The sequence below is a fragment of the Myxine glutinosa genome, chromosome 8 (genome assembly GCF_964187855.1).
Source record: "Myxine glutinosa chromosome 8, kmMyxGlut1.1, whole genome shotgun sequence".
NCBI classification, from domain to species: domain Eukaryota; kingdom Metazoa; phylum Chordata; class Myxini; order Myxiniformes; family Myxinidae; genus Myxine; species Myxine glutinosa.
In genome coordinates this window covers 95,840,248-95,863,858 of record NC_136268.1, presented here as the reverse complement: position 1 = coordinate 95,863,858, position 23,611 = coordinate 95,840,248, and the positions used below count along the sequence as shown (strand labels likewise).

Below are 23,611 nucleotides of genomic sequence, written 5' to 3'. Positions count from 1 at the left end.
TGTCTACAACTTTTTGAGATACCCTTCTCACGGCTGGACAGGGGTGAAAACATTAACTTTGTCCACTTTCGGTGGTGGAGGTAAAAGTGAAAATAATGCAAAATACAAAGGAGTAATCACTTTCCAAACAAAAATCAGGAGAAAAAAGAGGGAAAGAGGGGAAAATAGAGCTCAGTGTAACTCTGTGTGCATGGTAAAAATTACTTGCAAGGCCAGATGAGAGAACAGGAGGGTTCACTGAATATTTAAGAGATAGTGAAGTAACCTCCCTTCTCCCTATTTTCCCTCTTACCTGGACCCATTGCCAAATCCATCAAAGATGTTGAATGGTTGATTATATTATTGGTAAATAGGGCATGTGACATTCCATAGTGGTAAAGCAATGCTGCACAAATGCTGCTACCTAGTCATGAAGGTCACAAGATGCAGAACATTCAACCATGCTCAATGGAGCCCATCAAAGTAGGAAGCATTTGAAGGTTGAGAAACTGAGCTAGTCTCAGAAGAATAGCGATGTCCGTTTGAGATTATCGGGAAAACCCAGCTAGCTCATCAATGATATTCACGGAAGTGATAACCTGCCTGCCTTGCTTGATCTTGTTTTTACGTAATTCTGACCAACCCTTCACAGTTGACCATTAATGCCCTGTGGGCAACTTGTCAATGGTCATATAATGTTATCTCTGAAAAGGTGGCATGGTCCACACTTCCCTAAGCTCATTCTGAATGTTGCACTTCAAGAAATCTAAACCCAGGCTGTTGGGAAAGAAATAACTTTGTAATGTTTCTCTCCAATTCCATTTCTTTACAGAACCTCCTGCTTTTGTCGGAGAAATTTCACCTTACCTGGAGGTTCAAGCTGGAGTTGAGGTGGTTCTGCAATGCCCAATGACAGGAGAGCCTCCCCCACACGTGACCTGGACCAAAAGAGGCCTGCCCGTGGTTCCTGGCCCTCACTTCCAGATTTCGTTCAATGGCTCACTTACCATCCTAAACGTCTCGGTGAGATTTACGATAACACTTTAGCATTACACTGTCCAATGTATGAAAAGGCTTTAGGAGCAGTTTCCTTATAGCAAAAAAAATGAGGTTAAGGCGACGACGACGTACAAATTTGACACAAAGCTTATTGCTCAATATCAATTCCTGTTTCACTGAACTTTTCTTACTGAGAGCTGATTATGAAAGGATTGGGTCATGTTCTACCAATTATCTACTAACTGATCACTCTTGTGCTCCATCTGATTGATAGAATGAAGATGCTGGAGAATACAAATGTGTGGCAACGAACGATGCTGGGGTAGCGCAGCGAATGGTCACACTTTCCTTGCAACGTAAGAACCCTCAGTATGACCTTTTATTGTAATTGTTGTGGTCACTCATCAAATAGTCATTTTAAAGGCCTTTTGTAATGATAGTATGTCTATCTCTCCCATTTAGGTGCTCCAACGCTGCTGGTGGTGCCTGTCGACACAGTTGTAGAGACGTCTGGTTCCGCGTCGTTACACTGCCACACTGTGGGACACCCCACTCCCATCATCATGTGGCTTAGGGGTGGGAAACCCTTGCAGTCTGGACCTCGACTGGCTCTGCTTCCCAATGGAACACTGCACCTCGCTTCTCTTCGTACAGAAGACACAGCAACATATGAGTGCGAAGCACGGAATCTGCTCGGCATGGAACGGAAAGCAGTGATGCTTACGGTGCAAGGTGATCTTTTATTTATTTCAGAATTATTGCCACCCTACTGGTATTTCGTGTTTTATACTTTTCCACCCTACTCACTACCAAATATCGAGCATGTTAATGCCACAGCACATAAGAAATGTTGTGATTTTACTTGGGTAAACAGCAACCTAATGGTTGTTTATAACATTGAGTAATCCTCTTCTCCCTTCCTCAATCCTAGTGCATGGTGGGTATTCACATTGGCTGCCATGGGGGCCATGTAGTGTGGACTGTGGCAAAGGAAGTCAAGAAAGGGTGAGACGCTGTAACAACCCCTGGCCTGCCAACGGTGGCCGGACCTGCCAGGGTCCTTCAGCTGAAAGACAAACCTGCTACGCAAAGCCATGTCCTGGTGAGGATCAGAGATTCAGCGAGTCATCTTCGGCTAACAACGATCAAGCCTCGGCAATCCACACAACATATGTGCATACATGTTTGCTCACACATCTTACTATAATTCACCAAATGTCCGTCTGTCCGTTCTAAGGTACCGCAAAAACGGCTCAACCGATCACAACGATATTTTGGGTGGGTATTTCTGGGACCCCTTGGAGTAAAATAGGCTATTGTGGCGGACACGGAAGCCCACTGGCGTGGTGACATCATTCCGCGCACCAAGTGGGCGGCGGCCACGCCGAGGGGTAGGCGTGGCCTCAGGATATACACCGGGTGCGCAGCCCGGAGCGCGCCAGTGCTACAGTGACCTCTTGTCAATAAAGACTCTTTTGTTTTACCCGCGTTGTCCGCTTCCTTCTTGGTAAGCAAGGAGCGTGCGTAGCACCGCGCTTTAATTGGTGACCCTCCGACGTTATGGTCAGCCGTCACTGACCACCCGACATGGCAACCAACGCGGTAGCAATGAAGCTCCCTGAGTTCTGGGAAGCTCAGGCGGAGATCTGGTTCCTGCAGGCCGAAGCCCAGTTCAGGCTTCGAGGCATCACGGCGGACGAGACACGTTACTGCCACGTGGTCGCCTCCCTCGGGGCCAGCACGGCCGCCCACGTCGTGTCGGTCCTGAGGACCCCACCGGCCGACGACAGGTATGAGGCGATCAAGAGTCTCCTCCTCGCCACGTTCGGCCTTACGGTGGACGCACGGGCCGATCGCCTTTTGGACCTCCCCGACCTCGGGGATACGCGACCGTCGGTCCGTATGGATCATATGCTGGTGCTCATGGGCGACGAAACCCCGAACGCCCTATTCCGGGCGTTATTTCGACGCCAGCTGCCGGATCGGGTCCGCCTCGCGTTGGCCGGTTCCGCCTTAACGGGACCCCGGGCGCTCGCTGCCCAGGCCGACAAGTACTACGCGGCTTTAGACATGCAGGCGAGTCTTGGCGCGGTCGCCGCGGCTCCCGAGGCTTTCCCTGATGCACCGCACCCCGTGTCCGCCGCCACGCCCCACCCACCACCGCCGCCGCCGCGAAGAAAACCGCGGCCTCCGCCGCCGCAGCCGCCCACCTGGTGTTTCTTCCACGCCAAGTTCGGCCAAGAGGCTCGGCAGTGTCGCCCGCCGTGCTCATTCGGCAGGTCGGGAACGGGCGAGCCGACGCTCGGTGGCGGCTTTGAGCATCGGCAATTCAAACAGCCTCCTGTACATAACGGACACCTTGTCCGGGCGCCGTTACCTGTGCGACATGGGAGCGCAGGTGAGTGTCGTTCCTGCCGGTACATCCGACAAGCAAACCGCGGGCCGAGGTCCCGCGCTGCTTGCGGCCAATGGTACGTCTATATGCACGTACGGAAAACGCTGTCTCTCTCTGCGGTTCGGAGGGCAGGTTTTCTGTTGGTCGTTCGTTACGGCCGACGTGCCCATGGCACTGCTTGGCGCGGACTTCTTATGTGCTAATGGATTACTGGTGGATGTAAAGCGCAGAAGGCTTGTCCAGGTTGAGACGTTCAGCTCGCTCGCGTGCGCGCTGCCCGGCTCGTTGAGCAGCTCACAGAGCGGCTCATCGAGCGGCTCGCCGAGCAGCTTGCTGAGCGATTCAGTTCCGGCCTGGTTCATCTGTACGCTTCCGGCAGCGGACGAATTCACCCGCCTCCTCGCGGGTTTCCCGGCCCTCACGCGGCCCACTTTCTCGGCGGGGGCCGTCAAACACGGGGTGGAACACCACATCCCCACCGCCGGGCCACCGGTCTACGCCCGGGCACGCCGCCTCGAGCCGACGAAGTTCGCCGTAGCTAAAGCGGGGTTCGCTACGCTGGAGCGGCTCGGCATCGTGCGGCGCTCCGAGAGCGCGTGGGCGTTCCCGCTCCACATCGTGCCCAAGCCCGGCGGGGGATGGCGACCGTGCGGGGACTACCGGCGCCTCAACGACGCCACCACCCCCGACTGCTACCCCGTCCCCCACATCCAGGACTTCTCTGCCCGGTTGGTGGGGATGTCCTTCTTTTCAAAGGTGGACCTCGTACGCGGCTACCATCAGGTCCCTGTCAGGCCGGAGGACATCCCGAAGACGGCTGTCATCACGCCATTCGGGCTTTTCGAATTTCTTCGGATGCCCTTCGGTTTGAAAAATGTGGCTCAGGCGTTCCAGCGCCTAATGGACAGCGTCTTGCGCGGCTTGGATTTTTGTATGTCTACCTGGACGACATCCTCGTCGCCAGCGCGTCCCGCGAAGAGCACCTTCATCACCTCCGCACGCTCTTCGAACGCCTGGGCCAGCATGGCCTCATCGTGAACCCCGGCAAGTGCCGGTTCGGCGTCACCGGCATCGACTTTTTGGGGCACCGCGTCACCAGGCACGGGGCCGTCCCCCTACCGGCCAAGGTGGAGGCGGTGAAGGGGTTTCTGCGCCCCCGCATGATCAAGGGGCTCCAGGAGTTCCTGGGCATGGTAAACTTTCACCATTGGTTCCTGCCCCGCATCGCCCAGCTCCTGCGCCCCTTACATGAGGCCCTTCGAGGGAAGCCGGGCAAAGGTGACGTTACCTGGACCGAGCAGATGGACGCGGCGTTCTCGGGCGCGAAGCTCGCGTTGGCCAACGCCACCATGCTCGCGCACCCGGCGCCCGATGCACCGATCGCCGTCACCTCCGGCGCCTCGGACTAGGCGGTGGGTGCGGTGTACGAGCAATGGGTGCGTGGTGCCTGGCAACCGCTGGCGTTCTTCAGCCGGCAGCTTCGCCCGCCCGAACGCCGTTACAGTACCTTTGACCGCGAGTTGCTTGGGCTTCACCTGGCGGTCAGGCACTTCTGCCATCTGCTCGAGGGCCGTGCGTTCACGGCCTTCGTCGACCACAAGCCGCTGGTTTTCGCAATGGGCAAGGTCGCCGAGCCATGGTTGGCCCGGCAACAGCGTCACCTCGCGGCCGTGTCCGAGTACACGACGGACATCCGGCATGTCGCGGGAAAGGACAACCCAGTGGCCGATTGCCTTTCCCGGGCCATCGCCCACGCAGTCCACCTTGGCATCGACTATGCCCGGATGGCGGCGGTCCAGGCCGCCGACCCTGGGGTCCAGGCCCTGCGGACCGCCGTCACGGGCCTCCGCGTCACCGAGGTGCCCTTCGTCGGTGCGGGTACGGCCCTCGTTTGCGACGTCTCCCTCGGGCGTCCTCGCCCCATCGTGCCCGCAGGCTGGCAGCGCCAGGTTTTTGACGCCATCCACGGCCTGTCCCACCCGGGCACGAAGGCCTCCCAGAGGTTGGTCGCCGACAAGTTTGTCTGGCATGGCCTCCGGAAGGCCGTCCGCGGCTGGACCAGGACGTGCCTCGCGTGCCAGCGCGCAAGGGTGCACCGACGCACCCAGGGTTGTTTACGGTGCCGGAACCTCGGTTCGACCACGTTCACGTGGACCTGGTGGGACCTCTGCCCCCCTCGCGGGGTTTCACCCATGTCCTCACCATGGTGGACCGCACAACCCGGTGGCTGGAGGCCGTGCCTTTGGCGGCGACGACGGCGGCGGACGTTGCACAGGCGTTCATCGCCACCTGGGTCGCCCGGTTCGGCGCCCCCTCGGACATCTCATCTGACCGCGGCCCCCAGTTCACCTCGGAGCTCTGGGGGGCGGTCGCGCGGGGGCTCGGGGTCCAGCTGCACCGAACCACGGCCTACCACCCCCAGGCCAACGGCCTGTGCGAGCGCTTCCACCGCTCCTTGAAGGCCGCGCTCTGGGCCACCCTCAGCGACGGCGGCTGGGTCGACAGGCTCCCCTGGGTCCTGCTGGGCCTCCGGACGGCGCCCAAGGACGACCTGCGCGCCTCCGCGGCGGAGTTGGTTTTTGGACAACCGCTGCGGGTACCGGGCGAGTTCCTCCCCGACCCCACGGCACCATGGTCCGCGGCGCAGGAGCGTTCCGCGCTGCAGGAGACCGCCCGGAGGTTCGCCCTGGTGCCGACGGCGCACCACGGGCACCCTCCTTCACACGTCGCCCCGGAGCTCCGCACCGCGGAGTACGTCTTCGTCCGGCACGACGCCCACCAGACACCACTGCGGCCCCCGTACGACGGGCCTTTCCGCGTGCTGGAGACCGGGGTGAAACATTTCACCCTGGACATCGGCGGCACTCCTGACCGGGTCTCCATAGACTGCCTCAAGCCGGCCCACCTCGACGTGGACCACCCACCGCCGGTGGCTCGGCCCCCGCGTCGGGGCCGCCCCCCTGCGGGCGGACCCCTGGCACCGCCCAGCACCGCCGGCACGCCGCCCCCCGGTCCGGCACCCATCCCGGGTACAGCTGGGGGCATCCCAGCTGGCATCCCTGCACCCCGGACGCCGCCGGTGGCCAGAGGGCGCTTCGGCCGGGTCATCCGTTTGCCCCGCAAACTGGCCCTCCAGGTGCGCGGGAATTCTGGGGGGGCGCGTGTGGCGGACACGGAAGCCCACTGGCGTGGTGACATCATTCCGCACACCAAGTGGGCGGCGGCCATACCGAGGGGTAGGCGTGGCCTCAGGATATACACCGGGTGCGCAGCCCGGAGCGCACCAGTGCTACAGTGACCTCTTGTCAATAAAGACTCTTTTGTTTTACCCGCGTTGTCCGCTTCCTTCTTGGTAAGCAAGGAGCGCGCGTAGCACCGCGCTTTACTATATTGTTTTTCCAATTTTTTTTCCCAATTTTCCAGTTTTTCCAAACACGATGGAATAATATTTACCGATATGAACAGTGATGTGGCTTTTATTGAAATTCTACAAATACTGTTTAGATTTTGATGAGAATTACGAACCTACCGCGAATGCGGAAGTGGATAGATGACGGCAATGCGCGCGTTTGATAATATCCCAATACAACCGTCATTCAATCGTAATGTTAAATCTTTAAACATTAATCGTGTTAATCGTTTTGTTAAAGTATCCATTGATGATTGGAATTGAGTGAATACAATTACGATTTTGAATTCGTAATTGTGTTCACCCAACAACACGGAACTTCACATCAGGATTTAAATATTTGTTTATGTCACGAATGTTGTTAAAAGTTAATTTTTTTATATTAATGCTATTTAGTTTGTGATTGGAGTTATGCTGTTTGGAATGAAAAAAGAGATATCGAGTTCAAGTGAATGACGGAATGCCGTGATGGGTTATACTTTCTAAACGTGAATTCGCGGATCGCCATATGCAGATTCGCCATTGACTAGGTATGGAACACACGTACCTGTTTGTTTGCGAATGGGTACGTTTTTCATGGAAGTCCTTCACAAACTTGCTGTCCATGTCTGACGTGCGACTGAAGGTGCTACAGGAATGTGGAATTTATTGGTTTCATGCTTTAGCATTTGCCATTTCTGCATTGTCTGTTTGCTTCCGGCCTCCCACCCGTGCGTAGCACGGGTACCTCACTAGTTGGTACAAATTCCATTTCCACAATCTACAACAAGGTGACGGAGGGTATGAACTTTAAGTAGGGCAATGGGGCAAATATTTGGACATAATAAGCAAGGGAATGAACGAAGAGGAAAAGAGTAGAGAGGAAGTGTGGCAACCTGCCAGTAAGAGTGTTTTGTTGGGAAGGGCTGATGTGGGTAGAAACGATCACGGGTTTGGATGGGGATGCTGTTTGATGGAAGTGCACTGCCTGCTTGAAGCCCTGGAGGGAAGAGTGGGATTCCAGAAGAAGTAAGGAACAGCCTCTGGAGGCAGTTCCACACATGGGAGAATTGAGGAACAAAGGAGTGTAAGTACGCAGAAAGCCTGGATTTGGGGAGTTACCCAGGAGAAGTTGCTGATAGAACACGTCCTCATCCTTGTGCTTCGTCCTCATCATGGAAAATTCTGATCATGTTGATCTCTGATCAGCCAACAATGCTCAACTCGATGAATTAGCCTCAATGCAACGGAACTAAATTCAGACCCGTTTTCATCATTGAACAAGGCATGTTATTTGATGTTTTGCTGCACTTCCAGGACACAGCAATATGTTATTAATTATTTCCTCACAGTTGATGGTGAATGGACCTCATGGAATGCTTGGGAAGAATGTTCCCAATCTTGTGGACACGCCGTTCGTAGCCGAACTCGATCCTGCACTCAACCATCTCCACAACATGGTGGAAGCTCGTGCAAAGGATCTCCTGTGGAGACCATTTTGTGTGACCTTGCACAATGCCCAGGTATAAGATCCCTCACAGACTGGTCACTATGGCACCTTGACCTGGTAGTTGACATTTCCACCAAGTACATTTCGCTTTACTTTAATAAGAGGTCATCCCTTCCATTGTAATCTCTCGTGTAGCCTGACCTTCCAAATATCATGCTGACAGTACACGGAGGTTGGTCATCTTGGTTATCCTGGGAGACCTGCAGTCGGAGCTGTGGGGAAGGACTTCAGACACGACAAAGGTCTTGCAATTACCCTCCACCAGCATTTGATGGAAAATCCTGTCGTGGATCATCGATCCAGACTCAGATTTGCAATTCCCAGCATTGCCCTGGTACGAGGCCACAACTTTTAATATTTGCTAAAAAATGGCTGCTCAGTGATATTTGCTAGTGTGACATTGGGTAGTGTGCACAACAGTAGATTAATGATCTGGAGTACAACATCATTGCACACACATATGTACACACACAAGCATTCACACACACTTACAACAGACATATAGATGTACACATAGAGATTTTATTAATAAAGTATACAGTATAGGTGTTCTTAAAAGAGTGGCACACAAATAACTTGCTATAACTTTCATTTCTCCATTATTTTACAAACATTTGTATTATTTATCAAAGGCGGAAGCTTGTGTGGATGAATTGAAAAGAGTGGTTTGAATAACCACGAGATAATGCTTTCTGTTCTGGTTACCAGTGGATGGAGCATGGTCGGCGTGGGGTGCCTGGAGGGCCTGCAGCGCATCGTGTGGAGGTGGTGTACGAAATCGCATCCGAGCCTGCAACAGTCCCGCGCCCGCTCATGGCGGGCGACCTTGTGAAGGAAGCGGATCCCAGATTGAGGCCTGTCTCCCAGAGCTATGCCCAGGTTGTCAGCAGAAACCTCTCTCTTATTGGTGCCCATCTACTTTAAGAACAACCCTGAATTCTGACTGCACAGATACAAACACATTTGTAATCTCGGCAAAGCAACTCAAAATTCTTCTACTCGACTCTCAACTGAACTGAGGTCCATCTCCTGTCACTCAGCCTCTTAAAGGTTGAGGGTAAACAACTCCATGTGAATCCTTTGGGGTGATGCGAAAACCACTGTGAATGATAAGCAATAGTAATAAAGGGGGGAGGAGGGAAGAGGGAGAAATCGGATCTGTGGGACGAAGGCCACTAATTACGAAGGCCACCCCCATGAAATGTCGTCCACGTGTTCTCAAACATAAAATATGTATGCAATTAGGGTGGTCCAAAAATTCAAAACAAATCACTTTTTTATCTGGATTTTGATGCTCTATTGGATTATTGTTAGAAATGGTCTAAATCATTCACCCAAAAAATATTTTGCATCTGAGTCATCTATAAACTCATACACACATCACACATACATCACACTAACTCCAAGATGCTATGCTTTTTATGTCATTATATGCGTACACATCAACATAATAATAATAATAATAATTCATTTATTTTGTATAGCGCTTTTCCAGAAGCCCAAAGGCGCTTTGACAGAGTGGAAAACATAATGCATAACAATACATGAAAACAACAATTGCAAAAAGACAAGAATCAATAGGGAAATATTTAAAGCAAAAGGAGGGAGAAGGAGAAGAGATAGTCAGGGGTTAGATGCTGTGGGTTGAATGTTGAATGCAGTGTTGAACAGGTGGGTCTTTAGTGATGTTTTGAATGTGGTGAGTGAGGAGGAGTCTCTGATGGTGTGAGGTAGTGAGTTCCAGAGGGTGGGAGCAGCGATGGAGAAGGCCCTGTCCCCCCAGGATCTGAATTTGGTCCGGATGGAGGGGGTCAGGAGGTTGGTACCAGCAGAGCGGAGGTTGCGGGTGGGAGTGTGTCTGGAGAGGAGGTCAGCCAGGTAGGATGGGGCCAGGTTATGGAGGGCTTTGTATGTCAAGAGGAGGATTTTGTACTGGATTCTCTGGGGGATGGGGAGCCAGTGAAGCTTGTAAAGGACGGGGGTGATGTGGTCACGGGTCCGGGAATGGGTGAGTCGACGGGCAGCGGAGTTCTGAATGTATTGGAGTTTATTGGTGATTTTTTAGGGTGAACCATAGAGGAGGCTATTGCAGTAGTCCAGACGGGAGGTGATGAAGGCGTGGATGAGGGTTTCTGCAGCCATGGAGGAGAGGGATGAGCGGAGACGGGCAATGTTTTTCAGGTGAAAGAAGGCTGACTTTGTGATCTGTTTAGTGTATTTGTCGAAGGAAAGGGTTTGGTCAAAGATGACGCCAAGATTCCGGATGTGAGGGGAGGTGGATACTGGGATACCGTCGATGTTGAGGGCAAAGTTATGGGTGGATTTTGTGAGCGTTTTTGGGCCAATGATGATTATTTCAGATTTATCACAGTTAAGCTTGAGGAAGTTGATTTGAAGCCAGGATTTATTTCAGTGATGCAGTTTGTCAGGATAGAGTGGGTGTCGGTGGAGACGGACTTGGTGGAGATGAAAAGCTGGATGTCATCGGCGAAGCAGTGGAATTGGAGACCATGACGGCGGATTAAGTGACCGAGGGGGGACAGGTAAAGGATGAAGAGGAGGGGGCCAAGAACTGAACCTTGGGGGACACCTTGGGGGAGGGGAGCAGTGGGCGATTTGCAGTTATTGATGGAGATGAACTGGCGTCTGTCAGAGAGGTATGATTTAATCCAAGAGAGGGCAGTGCCGGTAACGTTAAAGGTGGATTCAAGTCGGGTGAGGAGGATGGTGTGATCGATGGTGTCAAAGGCAGCGCTGAGGTCGAGGAGGACGAGAATGTTGAGGTTGCCAGCGTCAGAGGAGAGGAGAAGGTCGTTGGTGAATTTGAGGAGAGCAGTTTCAGTACTGTGGTTGGAGCGGAATCCGGATTGGAATGTTTCATACAGGTTATTGGCAGAGAGATGATGTTTGAGTTGAGTGGCTACAGCGCGTTCCAAAACTTTTGACAGAAAGGGTAGGTTGGAGATGGGTCTGAAGTTGTTTAGGGTGTCAGGGTTTAGACCAGGTTTTTTTAGAATGGGGGTAACAGCAGCAATTTTGAGGGAAGGTGGGACGATGCCTGTAGACAGGGAGGAGTTTAGTGTTGCAATGATAAGTGGAGAGAGAGCAGGGAGGGAGGCCTTGACAAAGCTGGAGGGGATGGGGTCAAGAGTGCAGGTGGCAGTTTTCATTCCTATGAGGAGTTCAGAGAGGTCAGTAGGGGAGATTGGGGAGAACCGAGACAGGGGATGGCAGGACAAGGGGGGGGCAGGTGGTTGGAGGGGGAGCGGGTGCGGCGGTCGTCAAGCTGTTGTAGATGTTGTCAATTTTGCATTGGAAGAAAGAGAGGAAGGAGATGCAGTTGTCTACTGTGAATGACTGGGTGGTGGTGTTCAGGGGGCGGAGGAGTTTGTTTATTGTCGAGAAGAGTGCTTTTGGGTTTCCGGAGCCAGAGTGGATAATTTGAGAGTAGTAGGCGGAGCGGGCGCGGGAGAGGGCATCTTTGTAGTGTTGTAGGTGGTCCTTGTAGGCTTGGGAGTGAACTGTGAGACCCGTTTTATTGCGGAGTCTTTCAAGTTGGCGAGCACGAGTTTTCATCAGGCGGAGTTCAGGGGTAAACCAGGGAGCAGAATGGGTGAAAGAAACTGTTTAGGTTTTTACAGGCGCAAGCTGGTCAAGGCAGGAGGAGAGAGAGTGGTTGTAGTAGTCAGTGAGGTCGGAAGGGGTGTGGAGGTCAATGAAGGGAGAAGTGGACATTTTTTCAGAGAGGGTGGATGAGAATGAGGTAGGTGAAAGAGCGTTTAGCTTATGGAAGGTGATAGTGCGATAATGCCTTGGTGTTGGGGCGGGGATGTTGATGGTCAGAGTGATGGCTAAGTGGTCAAAGAGGGTGAGGTCGGAGCCAGAGAGATGGTGCAAATTTAATCCAGTGGAGCAGACAAGGTCCAAAATGTGACCACGGATATGGGTAGGAAAGTCGACATGTTGAGTGAGGTTAAAGCAGGTGAGTAAATCAGTGAAGTCAGTGGTTATTGTGGAGTCAGTGGAGTCCATGTGGATATTGAAATCACCAAGGAGGAGGATTGAGGGGGAGAGGGAACATAGCTGGGTCAGAAAGTAGGAGAAGTCAGACAGGAATGATGGGTGTGGTTTGGGAGGGTGGTAGACGACAGCCATGACTGACTGCGTGCGACCAGAGAGTTTAAAAGCCAGGTGTTCAAATGATGGAGCAGACGAGATGGAGATGAGGTTGGTCTTGATGTCTTGACGGTGGATAACAGCAATTCCACCACCTCGGCCCTCCGAGCATGGTTTATTGACGTAGGAATATCCATTGGGTGTGGTGAGGTTGAGTGTGTAGTAGTCCAGAGGTTGTTGCCAGGTTTCGGTGAGACAGAGAAAGTCCAGTTTGTTATCCAGGATGTATTCGTTCAGGATGAGGCATTTGTTGTTGAGGGACCGGGTGTTGAACAGGGTGAGCTTGATGTTGTTTTGAACAGCAGGGATGAATTCCGGTGATTTAGCCAGGGTTCGTAGGCAGGAGGTGCGATCGTGTGCGTTGCTGTGACCAGGTGCGCTGGGACGAAGAGTGAGAGTGCGCTGAGCCGACCAGAGGACGGGGATGGAGTGACCTGATTGCAAATAAACAAACTTACGACCGGAGCCACGGTGAATGTACCTGGGTCGTCGGAGGAGTCCATTTGATTTGATGGCAGAGATGCATGATGGGGTGGAGCGGGTATTGAGCAGAAGGAGCCTTGCGGTGGAGTACTGCAGAGCCATGCCAGGCAGGAGCGGAGAGACGAGACGAGGCCAAGGTTGAGGAGGTGAAACAATGGTCCCAACCCACGAGAGCAGGCCCAAGGAAAAGAAAGGAGCCAGGTAGGTGAAGCCAGGAGCAGAGCCGGGACCAAGCAGAGGGCAGGCAGGAGCAAAGAGACGATCACGAGGCCAAGGTTGATCACGGCGGGAAACCGCCACCAAACCGCTGCGATGGTCACAACCCACGAGAGCGCGCACGAGGAAACAGCGAGCAGGCGAAGGAGCCGGGCAGGCGAAGCAGGGAGCAGAGCCGGGGCTATGCAGAGGGCAGACTCAATGGCCAAAAAATCCGCACGACCACCAAAAAAGAAAGCAACTGACAGTGGCCCGGTCGAAGAAGCGGCGAGCATGTGACGCCTGCGTCCTCTTCATACCGGACCGGAAGCGGAAGGGCAACATAGGTCTAGAACTTGAAATTCCATGTCCTATCCAATTATTGTTCGTATATCTTTCATCAAGATATTTATGGAAATGGTTCAGATGAGATAATTTACTTGATGCCTGTGCCACATTTCAGTAACATTATGTGAAATCTGTAATAAATACATTTGTGTCACATGATTTTAACTTTTGTCCATATTTGCCGAAAATAGCCAAATTTGGTGAAAACGCCATATTTCAATTGAAGTGTGTATGAGTTTCTAGATGGAATTGAGCGAAAATATTCGGTGGGTGAATGTTTTAGACCATTTCTAACAATAATCCAGTAGAGCATCAAAATCGGAGAGATCGATGTTTTTTGGACCACCCTAATGCAGATGTAGTACACAAGGTACTTACACGAAATGCGTACATACAACAACCATGAATACAATGATGAATGAATGAATGAAATTGTGTCCACTCTTTCCCATGCAGTGGCTTTCGGTATATTGATCATGAAGACCAAGAGGAACATACTATACACAGGGGGGATGAGAGTGGTGCATTCTGCCTCAGCGTAGATTTTTAAAATTTGTCCGATTAATGCCATAAAACATTTTGATTTATACGTTTTCTGCCGTATTTGTTTCTTTGCTTATCACAATGTCTTGTCCAGCTTGAATGGGCTTCATATTATCTAGTAAAAGCCAAGGTCTATCTACATCCGGACTGTTAAAGTGATGTCACAATCCTGGTTCCACCAGTACATGGCTATTGGAGCGCGTGGAGTGCCTGGAGCATTTGCAGCCAATCATGCGACGTCGGCCGTGCTGGTAGGAGTCGTATGTGCACCAGTCCTGCTCCAGCACACGGTGGGCGCGCGTGCCCAGGGTCGGACTTACAAGTGCACCTGTGCAACATTGAACCATGTGCAGGTGCGCCATTACTTCCGCCCCAATGGCTTGGATTTTAATTATCACTTATTAATGTCTAATATATATATATATACATACCGCAAATATACTTGGCAAAAAAAGAAACGCGAGTTGATAAGACGCATTTTTTAAATGTGCATTGTTGTGCACAAATTATCAATGACAAATATTTGTAATACCATTTTAAGCACCTGTATTTTCAACCACATTTTTTGGGCGTCATGCCTCACTGAACCACCACAATGGGGGTTTAATGGATTTTCAAACAATCACTTACTGTGGCTTCCAGGGTTAAATTGCATAAGAATGTTGATGTTCCTGTGGTAGTCTATGGTCCATGGAGGCTTGAACCGAATTCACTCAGCAGACGACAATGCCACGAGTTGTTAGGGTAGGGTTAGGGTATGGTAGGGTAGGGTGGGGTAGGGTAGGGTTAGGGTAGGATTAGGGTAGGGTAGGGTTGTTAGGGTAGGGTTGTTAGGGTAGGGTTAGTGTAGGGTTGGGTTAGGGTTAGGGTAAGGGTTGGGTTAGGGTTAGGGTAGTTGTTAGGGTTAGTTGTTAGGGTTAGGGGTAGGGTAGGGTAGAGTTAGGGTAGGGTAGGGTTAGGGTTAGTTGTTAGGGTTAGGGGTAGGGTAGGGTTTGACATAAAAACTTGCGTTTCTTTTTTTTGCCAAGTATATATAGCTTTATGACATTTGGCATTTGTTAACCCCGCCAGGGAGTAATGCATTCACTCGTATCGGTGTGTGTGTGTGTGTGTGTGTGTGTGTGTGTGTGTGTGTGTGTGTGTGTGTGTGTGTGTGTGTGTGTGTTCGTGTGTTTCTGAACAAGATATCTGGAAAAGTTCTGAACGGATTTGGATGAAAGTTGGTGGGATGATTGCCCTTGGGATAAGGAAGAATTGATTAGTTTTTGGTGAAGCTCAGGATATTATTCCCGATCCAGGAATTTTTTGAAGGATGTTTTACCATTGGAAGATAGGGCTCATTTTTTTTAACATTATCTTCTATATATTCTATATTTAACATTGTGATATGAAAATAGTTTTCATATTTGTTGTAAATGTAGTTTAAACTCGTGGTTATGCGTTGGAGCGGTGTATTTTTTAGCAGCGTCGTCTTCAATGTCCATTTTTTTTCTAATAAAGACATATTCTGTCATTTTAAAACCACCAAAGTGTGTATTAGGTTTCGCCGTTTCATAAAATGTACCGTTTGATACGTATAATGCTTTAAAACTGTTTTTTTTTTGTTTTTTTTTTACCTCAGAAGAGATATCAACATTTAGCTCAACGAATGTCTTTCGCGGTGTCAGTATTTGATGAACTTATACAGACTTAGTTCCAGATTTGTCAATGGCTGAGGTATATTAACAAACGAATAAAACAGATTTGGCAAAATTCCAATTGTGAGAGGCTGAAGAAGAAGAAACCTCACATGGGCTTCCCAGACCAAATAAATAATTCTGGTTCTGGCTCTGCGATTTTCAGGTTTATTACTCCCGCCAGGGACTAACGCATTCGATCGTGTCTGTCCGTGTGTGTGTGTTCATATGTTCGTGTGTTTATGAACAAGATATCTGGAAAAGTTCTGAACGGATTTGGATGAAAGTTGGTGGGATGATTGCCCTTGGGATAAGGAAGAATTGATTAGTTTTTGATGAAGCTCAGGATATTATTCCGGATCCAGGAATTTTTTTTGGAAAAAATTTTGGGAAAGATTTTTTCTGTTTTACTGCATTAAAGCTTTTATTCTTATTCTTAAATGATGCTTTTCTCCTCTAATTCCGAGATATATCAAAATAAATTCTCTGACAGTTTGGGCTTACTTTTTTCTTTTTCATTTATTGCTTTGGGGAGAGGGGATGTTAAACAAAACGTATTATTCCAACTTGACCCACGGCGGGAGTATGCGCTCTACTGAGTGGCGTTCTAGTTCCCTCTTTTACCCTCAAAGTTCGTCGATAACAAAATTGAATAACCAAGTAGCCAAGGCTATTTTAGAGTGGGCTTTTACAAATGGCTGATTTAAAGTAATTTTCTCATTTATTTTTCATTTTTATAGAATTGTTATCATTACTATTAGTTGCTTTTTTGCATGTGCACACATGATAATATTTTTCTTGCATTTCCCAATGTTCTGTCCGATTATTATAATCTCAAACACCCTTTTTCCCCTTTCTCCCCAGACTGAAACCTCATATTATGCTCTTCATTTTATACTTAGCAATCAGCTCAGGGTGTTTGACTGGGTCTTCCAAAGTGAAAGTTACTATTTAAATAACATGCTTCATTAACAATATTATAGTATTTATTTTCACCCCTACCCCTACCTCCCCATTCTTTTCTCCATTTTTACTTCCAGAAAACATTTTACCCTACCAAGGTGATGCTACCAAGCATACAACCAGCCCAATAGGTTTCCAATTTATCTTTAACTAGTAGTGACCCACCCTCGAGGTGGGTGGGAGTTTGTGCATTAAAAGTCTGAAGGTCTGAAAAGGGTGTAAAGGTCTAAAGGCTCTAAGTCCAAGGGATCTGTGCATTACTTGCTGAAAAAGTGTAGCCTGTATAATGCAAAAAGACCCTAAAGATGTTTGTGTGGTGCGTGTCAAAATGGGTCTCGACTCTAGAGGATCTAAATGTATGTGGGTCTAAGGGGTCTAAAGGGTATGTTTCAATATTAGTCAGGGCCTAAAGTATTCCAAAGTGTGCTGTAAGGGGCTTAAAGGGGTTTCGACTGTCTTAAAATAACTAAAGGATCTAAAACGTCGAAAGGGTATGTTCCAATAGTAGTTAGGGTCGATTGAGTCGAAACTCTAAAGGGTCAATAATAATAATAAATCTTTATTGTCCCATATTCAGGGAAATTATTCTTTGGTGACACCGTAAGTTAACCATTATAAAAAACATAAAATACAAAGGGAATAAGAAAACGAAATAAAAAGATATAAAATCGAAAATAAAATAAATATAAAATAATATAAAATAAATATAAAATATGGAAAATGGACTAAACAGCAAAATGGCTAGGAATTTGAATTTGGCATTTGAATTGCACATGGTACAAATTATCTTTTGAAAATGTTCTTCATCCTCCTTACACTAAAGTGTCTCCCTGATGGCAGTTTTTCAAAAAGTCCATTCAATAAATGACTTTCATCGGTACACACCAGCACCACCTTCCTTTTCAATGCTCGCAAGTATAGAGACTCCATATTGGTTGAGGGGTACTAAAGTGTCTAAAAAGGATGTTCACCTCACACCGACAGATTTTTGGTTGTGTGTGTGTGTATATATATATATATATATATATATATATATATATATATATATATATATATATATGTATATATATATATATATATATAGTATATATATATATATATATATATATATATATATATATATATATATATATTTTCAGTTCTCTAGGTTTTAATGAGCGCACGTAATGACGTCACTGCCATTTACATACACTCTGCCTGTCAAGCTCTCAGGGGAACCATCCGACAGAGCAGAATTTTGATTTTAGTTCAGATACTGTCATAAGTGCATGAAAAACTCAAAGTTACCGACTTCGTTTCGCCCTGTTGGGGCTCATCAGGGCAACGCTGTGAGTTCATACAGTTATGATAATATCTGAACTAAGATCAAAATTATGCTCTGTCAGCTGGTTCTTCTGAGAGCTTGACAGGCAGAGCGTACGTACATGGCGGTGACGTCATTACATGCGACATTAAAAGCTGGAGAACTGAAATTATATTTAGATTGGTTACTCCCGGCTGCATCCATGCGATTCCATATAATGAGTGGATACCAGAAATCGGAGAGATAATGTGCCGTGTGGCAGACGGTACTTATTGCTCCCATTAAGGTACAGCGATAGCTGGATGGGATACCTTAATGGCGGTTCACCACTGATGGTATGAAATCGCATAATAACTGGTATATATATAACTGGTGCTTCATGTGTAGGTACATAATAAATAGAAGCTTTATGATTATCGGCAAGCATCACCGACCTGCGAGATATCAAATTAGATTTATTTATTTATTTCTTTTACGGACGTGTTTACTGTTTTTACGTAAATTTTCATTGAGATTTTTATTTCACAGTTTACAGTTATATAAATTAGAATTTTCAAATGCTAGATATCGATTTAAGTTTTTTTTTTTTTTTTTTTTTACGTATGTGTTTACGGTTTTTATGTACATTTTCATTTACGGATGCTTTTGAGGAATGTCTTTCGTTGAACTCGAGGAAGACTGTAAAGAAGACCTGTTTGGTCGAAAGTTTGTCGAAAATATAAGATCGACCGTCTTGAAGCTTGAATTTCTTGCGATTATTTATTTTATGCAAATGAGGCACTGTGCTTGTATTGTGGAGTTTATGCTATTTCTCACAGTTTTATATATTCATGTATATATATATAATTTTAATAATACTTCTAAACTCTAGAGGGTAAATCCTCATGGCATCAAGGTGCAATCCTGTTATGGTTGATACAATGTATGTTTGCATGAAAAATATTCCTCTACATGACTATTTATCTACAGAATGACTGTACCAAGTTGCAAGTGTGCAATGCCTTTTCTAATCACTCTGAAACGTTGTGCTTTCAGGTGATAGACATTGGAGCTCATGGCAGCCTTGGTCCATGTGTTCCACGAGCTGCGGGCAGGGCCTGCGGACACGTGATCGTCTCTGTGATGCTCCTGTTCGCGAGCATGGAAGAAAGGTTTGCGTGGGTGACTCCACACAGGTGGACAAGTGCACCATAAAGCCTTGTCTAGGTATGTTAAAACCTGCCTCCATTTTCTTTGTTTTAATTCTATTTAGCACATCGATAAGATATTTGTATATATTTTCTTCTTAATTTGATGCAATTATTTCCTTTACGAAGCAGCAGTCTTTTCTCGTTATCTTCCTTGCTTTTTCGTGAGCATCATTTGCCAATAACATCCATCAGGAGCTCAGAATGCACGAGGGAGTATGACGGGCAAACTGAATGATTTGGAGTTTGGAATCTCTTACTTTAACGTCACTGTCTCCAAAGATGGAGGATCTGATGGCCATCTTGTCCAAGGGATAATCATGGATGTTCCACAGAGCATTGGTACGGCTTACATTCCTTGTTCTGATTATTTTTCCACTTTTCTGCCTGTCAAATTACTCCTTGTTTTGTTGCTTGCTTCATCCTTGATTATATATAAACCAAAATACCGCAGCGTCCATGTAAGGCCCCACAGGTTGTACCTAAGACCCCACAGCCCACAGGTAAGACCCCACAGCCCACAGGTAAGACCCCACAGTCTCTACATAAGGCCCTAAAACCCCCACATAATATCCCAGAGCCCCCAGGTATGAACCCAGAGTCACCAGTGTAATATTCCAGAGCCACCAACGTAAGATACCACAGCCCCTACATAAGGCCCCACAGTCCCCATGTAAAGCATAACAGCCCCATGTACCATGCATGAAACAGGTCCTGCAATGCGTACTCTCGCCTCCATACTGTCATCCGTCTACTGGACCTTTGCTCAGGAGTTGGGAGCAGCACGTAATGGATTCTCACTCACGGGTGGAACATTCAGGAAGGAATCTCAGGTCGAGTTTGCCACAGGTGAGCTGTACTTCATGGTGAGGCAAACACGATGCACCCCAATCTTACCATGTGCTTCACAATTAAGCTTAAATCGTTTTATCTTACAGCAAATACAACTGAATAAGGATGTAATTGATGTTAATGCACAACCTAAGAGCAATTTCAAATAGTAAGGAAAACACAAGGCAGTGGTTTTAATTGGGTAAGATGCTTGGTAAGTCAATTCTTATTATGAGTGTTTATGTTCAGGGTGTTATTCACCAATGTTATCTTCACCAACACTTGCAGGAGAATCCGTGCGCTTAACATCGATAGGACAAGGAGTGGATGAAGAAGGCAGTTTGATGCTGAAAGTTGTGCTGTCTGGCTACGTTCCTTCCATTTCACAACAAACAAACGTCACACTGAAGGTGAGATTTGAGCACCATAGCAAGGGTAGTCTTTCTTTACAAATCCATCCCTCAAGGGAAATAACTTTCCAAGTAAACGTAAATGTTGGAGATCACTTCATCTATGACTAGTCAGATTGTTTCCTTTGACATTTGTAATCCAGTTGTTTTGCTCTGACGATGGGTAAGGCCCGAAACATCAGCTTCTCTTTTATTCACGGCGGATAAATTGCCATTTAAGGCAAATTTTTTTCTTATTTGTTTATTTAAACATCTCATCAAAGTAAAGAATCACAGTCCTTGAAGAAAAAGTAACTTTACAAGAAATGCAGAAAGCAAATTTCAATATGCAGTGTAATGTATGTTAGATATTTGGACACAAGATCAAATCGAACTGGCCAGTGGTGCATCATCATCTCATTGCTGCTGCGTCTCTCGCAGCAATGGTCAGAGGCTCGAAATCTCAGAGAAGAGGTCATGATCTCTCCCTGAACATATATTGGGTATCCAACAGTTGCTTCCTGCTCTGCTTACCAAGTTCACTGCCTGGGGCATACAAGGCCACATTCATACCTGACTGTCTCACTTCCTGTAATCGTGCATTGCCATCAAAATAACCCTCCCCTTACCTTTCCAAGTTGAGGATGGAATGTTGCAAGGCAGTGCCCAGTCTTCTTCTTCATCAAATTAAACGACCTCTCAGATGCTCTGAAAACCACTCTCTTTCATTTGGTAGATGACAATATTTTGTTGGGGACTGGGAGAGGTTCTGTTTCTTGAACTACCAGGCCTCACCACACACATGACCTTTCCTGGGCCAACCACATAGCTAAGCTAGACTCAAAAGCCAGCTGCAGAATGGGAATTATCTGTCAATCCAAGTCTTTTCTTGGATAATCAGAGCTACAGTCACGTGAAAAAGTAAGTACACCCCATGTAAAGTTTTGACTTTTTCAACATATTTCAACATACAGCTATTTGATCTTCATTTCAACAATATTGAGAGATAAAGGTGATATAATATAACAAATATCATGAAACATTTGCATTTTGTAGTCCATTGTATAATTTAAATAAACATAAATGCAAATTTCGCATGTGGAAAAAGTAAGTACCTCCTTGGCTCTAATAGGTGGTATTGCCCCCTTTGGCAGAAACAACCTCAAGTAGGCGTTTCTTATAACTGTCTACCAGTCTCTGACATCAACTGGGAGAAATTTTTGCCCACTCATCCATGCAGAATTCTTTCAGCTGTGCGATGTTTGAGGGGTTTCTTGCATGCACAGCTCGTTTCAAATCCCCCCACAACATCTCGATGGGATTTCGATCCGGGCTTTGACTTGGCCATTCCAGAACCCTCAATTTCTTTCTTTTCAGCCATTCCTTGGTGGATTTACTGGTATCTTTAGGGTCATTGCCATGTTGCAAGGTCCACCTTCGGTTGAGCTTAGACTTTCCGACAGATGGCCTCACATTATCCTCAAGCACCCTCTGGTACAATGAAGAATTCATAGTGGATTCTATGATGGTGAGCTGCCCAGGCCCTGATGCAGCAAAGCTGCCCCAAACCATAATATTTCCACCACCATGCTTTACAGTTGGTATCAGGTTCTTGTGGTCAAATGCTGTCTTTGGTTTTCACCAAACATGTCTTCTGGTACTGTGGCCAAATAGCTCTACCTTTGACTCATCTGTCCAGAGCACATTGTTCCAGAAGTGTTGGTCTTTGCCTAAGTGTTCATTGGCAAACTTCAGTCTTGCCCAGATGTTATTTCTGGACAGCAAAGGTTTCCTCCTGGCACACCACCCATGTAGATCAAATTTGTGCAGCCTCTTTCTAATGGTAGACTCGTGCACTTTGACATCGACAGTGGCAAAAGCTACCTGTAGGTCCCTTGATGACATTATGGGGTTCTTAGAGACTTCTTTCAGCATCTTGCGGTCTGCTCTTGGGCTGAACTTGCTGGGGCGGCCTGGCCTGAACAAGTTGGCAGTTGTTTGGAATCTTCTCCGCTTGTAGATTATCTTCCGGACGGTCGAATGATTGATTTCAAATTGTTTGGAGATCTTTTTAAATCCCTTCCCAGACTCGTAGGCATCTATAACCTTCTTTCTGAAGCCTCAGAGAGCTCTTTTGATCTAGGCATGGTGACGCCGCACACTTCAACAACAAAGAGCAAACCAAACTAAATGTCTGAGGTTTAAATAAGACAGGTTCCTCCAAGATCCTCTCTAACGATGTTCTAATCATTTGCACCTGAGCTGGTGCACCTGATTCTAATTTTAGGTATTTGAAGTAGTGATAAATGTAGGGGTGTACTTACATTTTCCACATGCGAAATTTGCATTTATGTTTATTTAAATTATACAATGGACTACAAAATGTAAATGTTTCATGATATTTGTTATATTATATCACCTTTATCTTTCAATATTGTTGAAATGAAGATCAAATAGCTGTATGTTGAAATATGTTGAAAAGGTCAAAACTTTACATGGGGTGTACTTACTTTTTCACGTGACTGTACTTACTTTTTTGTTTTGTTTTTATGTTGAAGACTCCAGTCACGGACGATATAGTCCTCATCTAGGCCAGGCCTTAATAAAAGAGCTGCAAGTGAAGAAAGAGAGTTTTCAAGCCCTTTGTCAATAGCTCAATGGAGTACTGATCTCCCTTATGGTCTGGCACCCTCACATCACATCTGTCTCTCCTAGATGCGGTGAAATATAACGCTCTCAATATTCTTGGAATTTCCCACGATGCGGCCGAAGTACGAGGTTCTCACATCGTCGGCAGGTCAGTTGTCATTTTTTGTCCAATATTGCTCCCTAAGCCCTCCGACACTCCCCAGCATCTCCAGAGACCAGCATGCACACGCTTTTCCAGCAATGGTCTCTTCTGGTTAAACTCCAAAAATCCAGGATTACTGCACAACTCCACTCTTTTCATCCTCTTTTCTCCCATTTGTGGAACCATTTTCAAGAGTGTGTTCACTCTCACAGTTTGATCCAGATTTCAGGTAGGTAGTGCACCACCATGTCATGTCATCCTCCATTCATACCTACAATTCTTTTCTACCCTCATTAACTGAACTCAACCCAACCTCTTCCTTGCAGGTTACTATTTCCTCCCTTCCTTCCTCTTTTCCTGTTCATTCCTTTCCTTGCAAATATTGTTTGTCCACTGCCCCAGAATCAGTTAATTCCCTTTTTAGTCTCTGTCAGCTCACTCTTCCATGATCCTCG

General features: G+C 47.4%; 1 protein-coding gene across 4 annotated transcripts in view; it reads left to right on the top strand.

Annotated features, from left to right (window-relative positions):
• Positions 1-23,611, top strand: part of HMCN1 (hemicentin 1) — a 451,947-nt gene that overhangs the window by 328,839 nt on the left and 99,497 nt on the right. For 3 of the 4 annotated variants that reach the window (XM_078783554.1, XM_078783553.1, XM_068124884.2), the window contains 12 exons: positions 812-1,002; positions 1,253-1,334; positions 1,441-1,710; positions 1,910-2,080; positions 8,114-8,284; positions 8,435-8,605; positions 8,980-9,150; positions 14,199-14,369; positions 18,994-19,164; positions 19,341-19,487; positions 19,857-19,994; positions 20,265-20,386. In XM_078783554.1, coding sequence (XP_078639680.1) covers positions 812-1,002; positions 1,253-1,334; positions 1,441-1,710; positions 1,910-2,080; positions 8,114-8,284; positions 8,435-8,605; positions 8,980-9,150; positions 14,199-14,369; positions 18,994-19,164; positions 19,341-19,487; positions 19,857-19,994; positions 20,265-20,386 — 1,976 coding nt within the window. Of the gene's footprint in view, positions 1-811; positions 1,003-1,252; positions 1,335-1,440; positions 1,711-1,909; positions 2,081-8,113; positions 8,285-8,434; positions 8,606-8,979; positions 9,151-14,198; positions 14,370-18,993; positions 19,165-19,340; positions 19,488-19,856; positions 19,995-20,264; positions 20,387-23,080; positions 23,163-23,611 lie in introns of all 4 variants that reach the window. The other variant, XR_013624351.1, reaches the window with a different exon arrangement.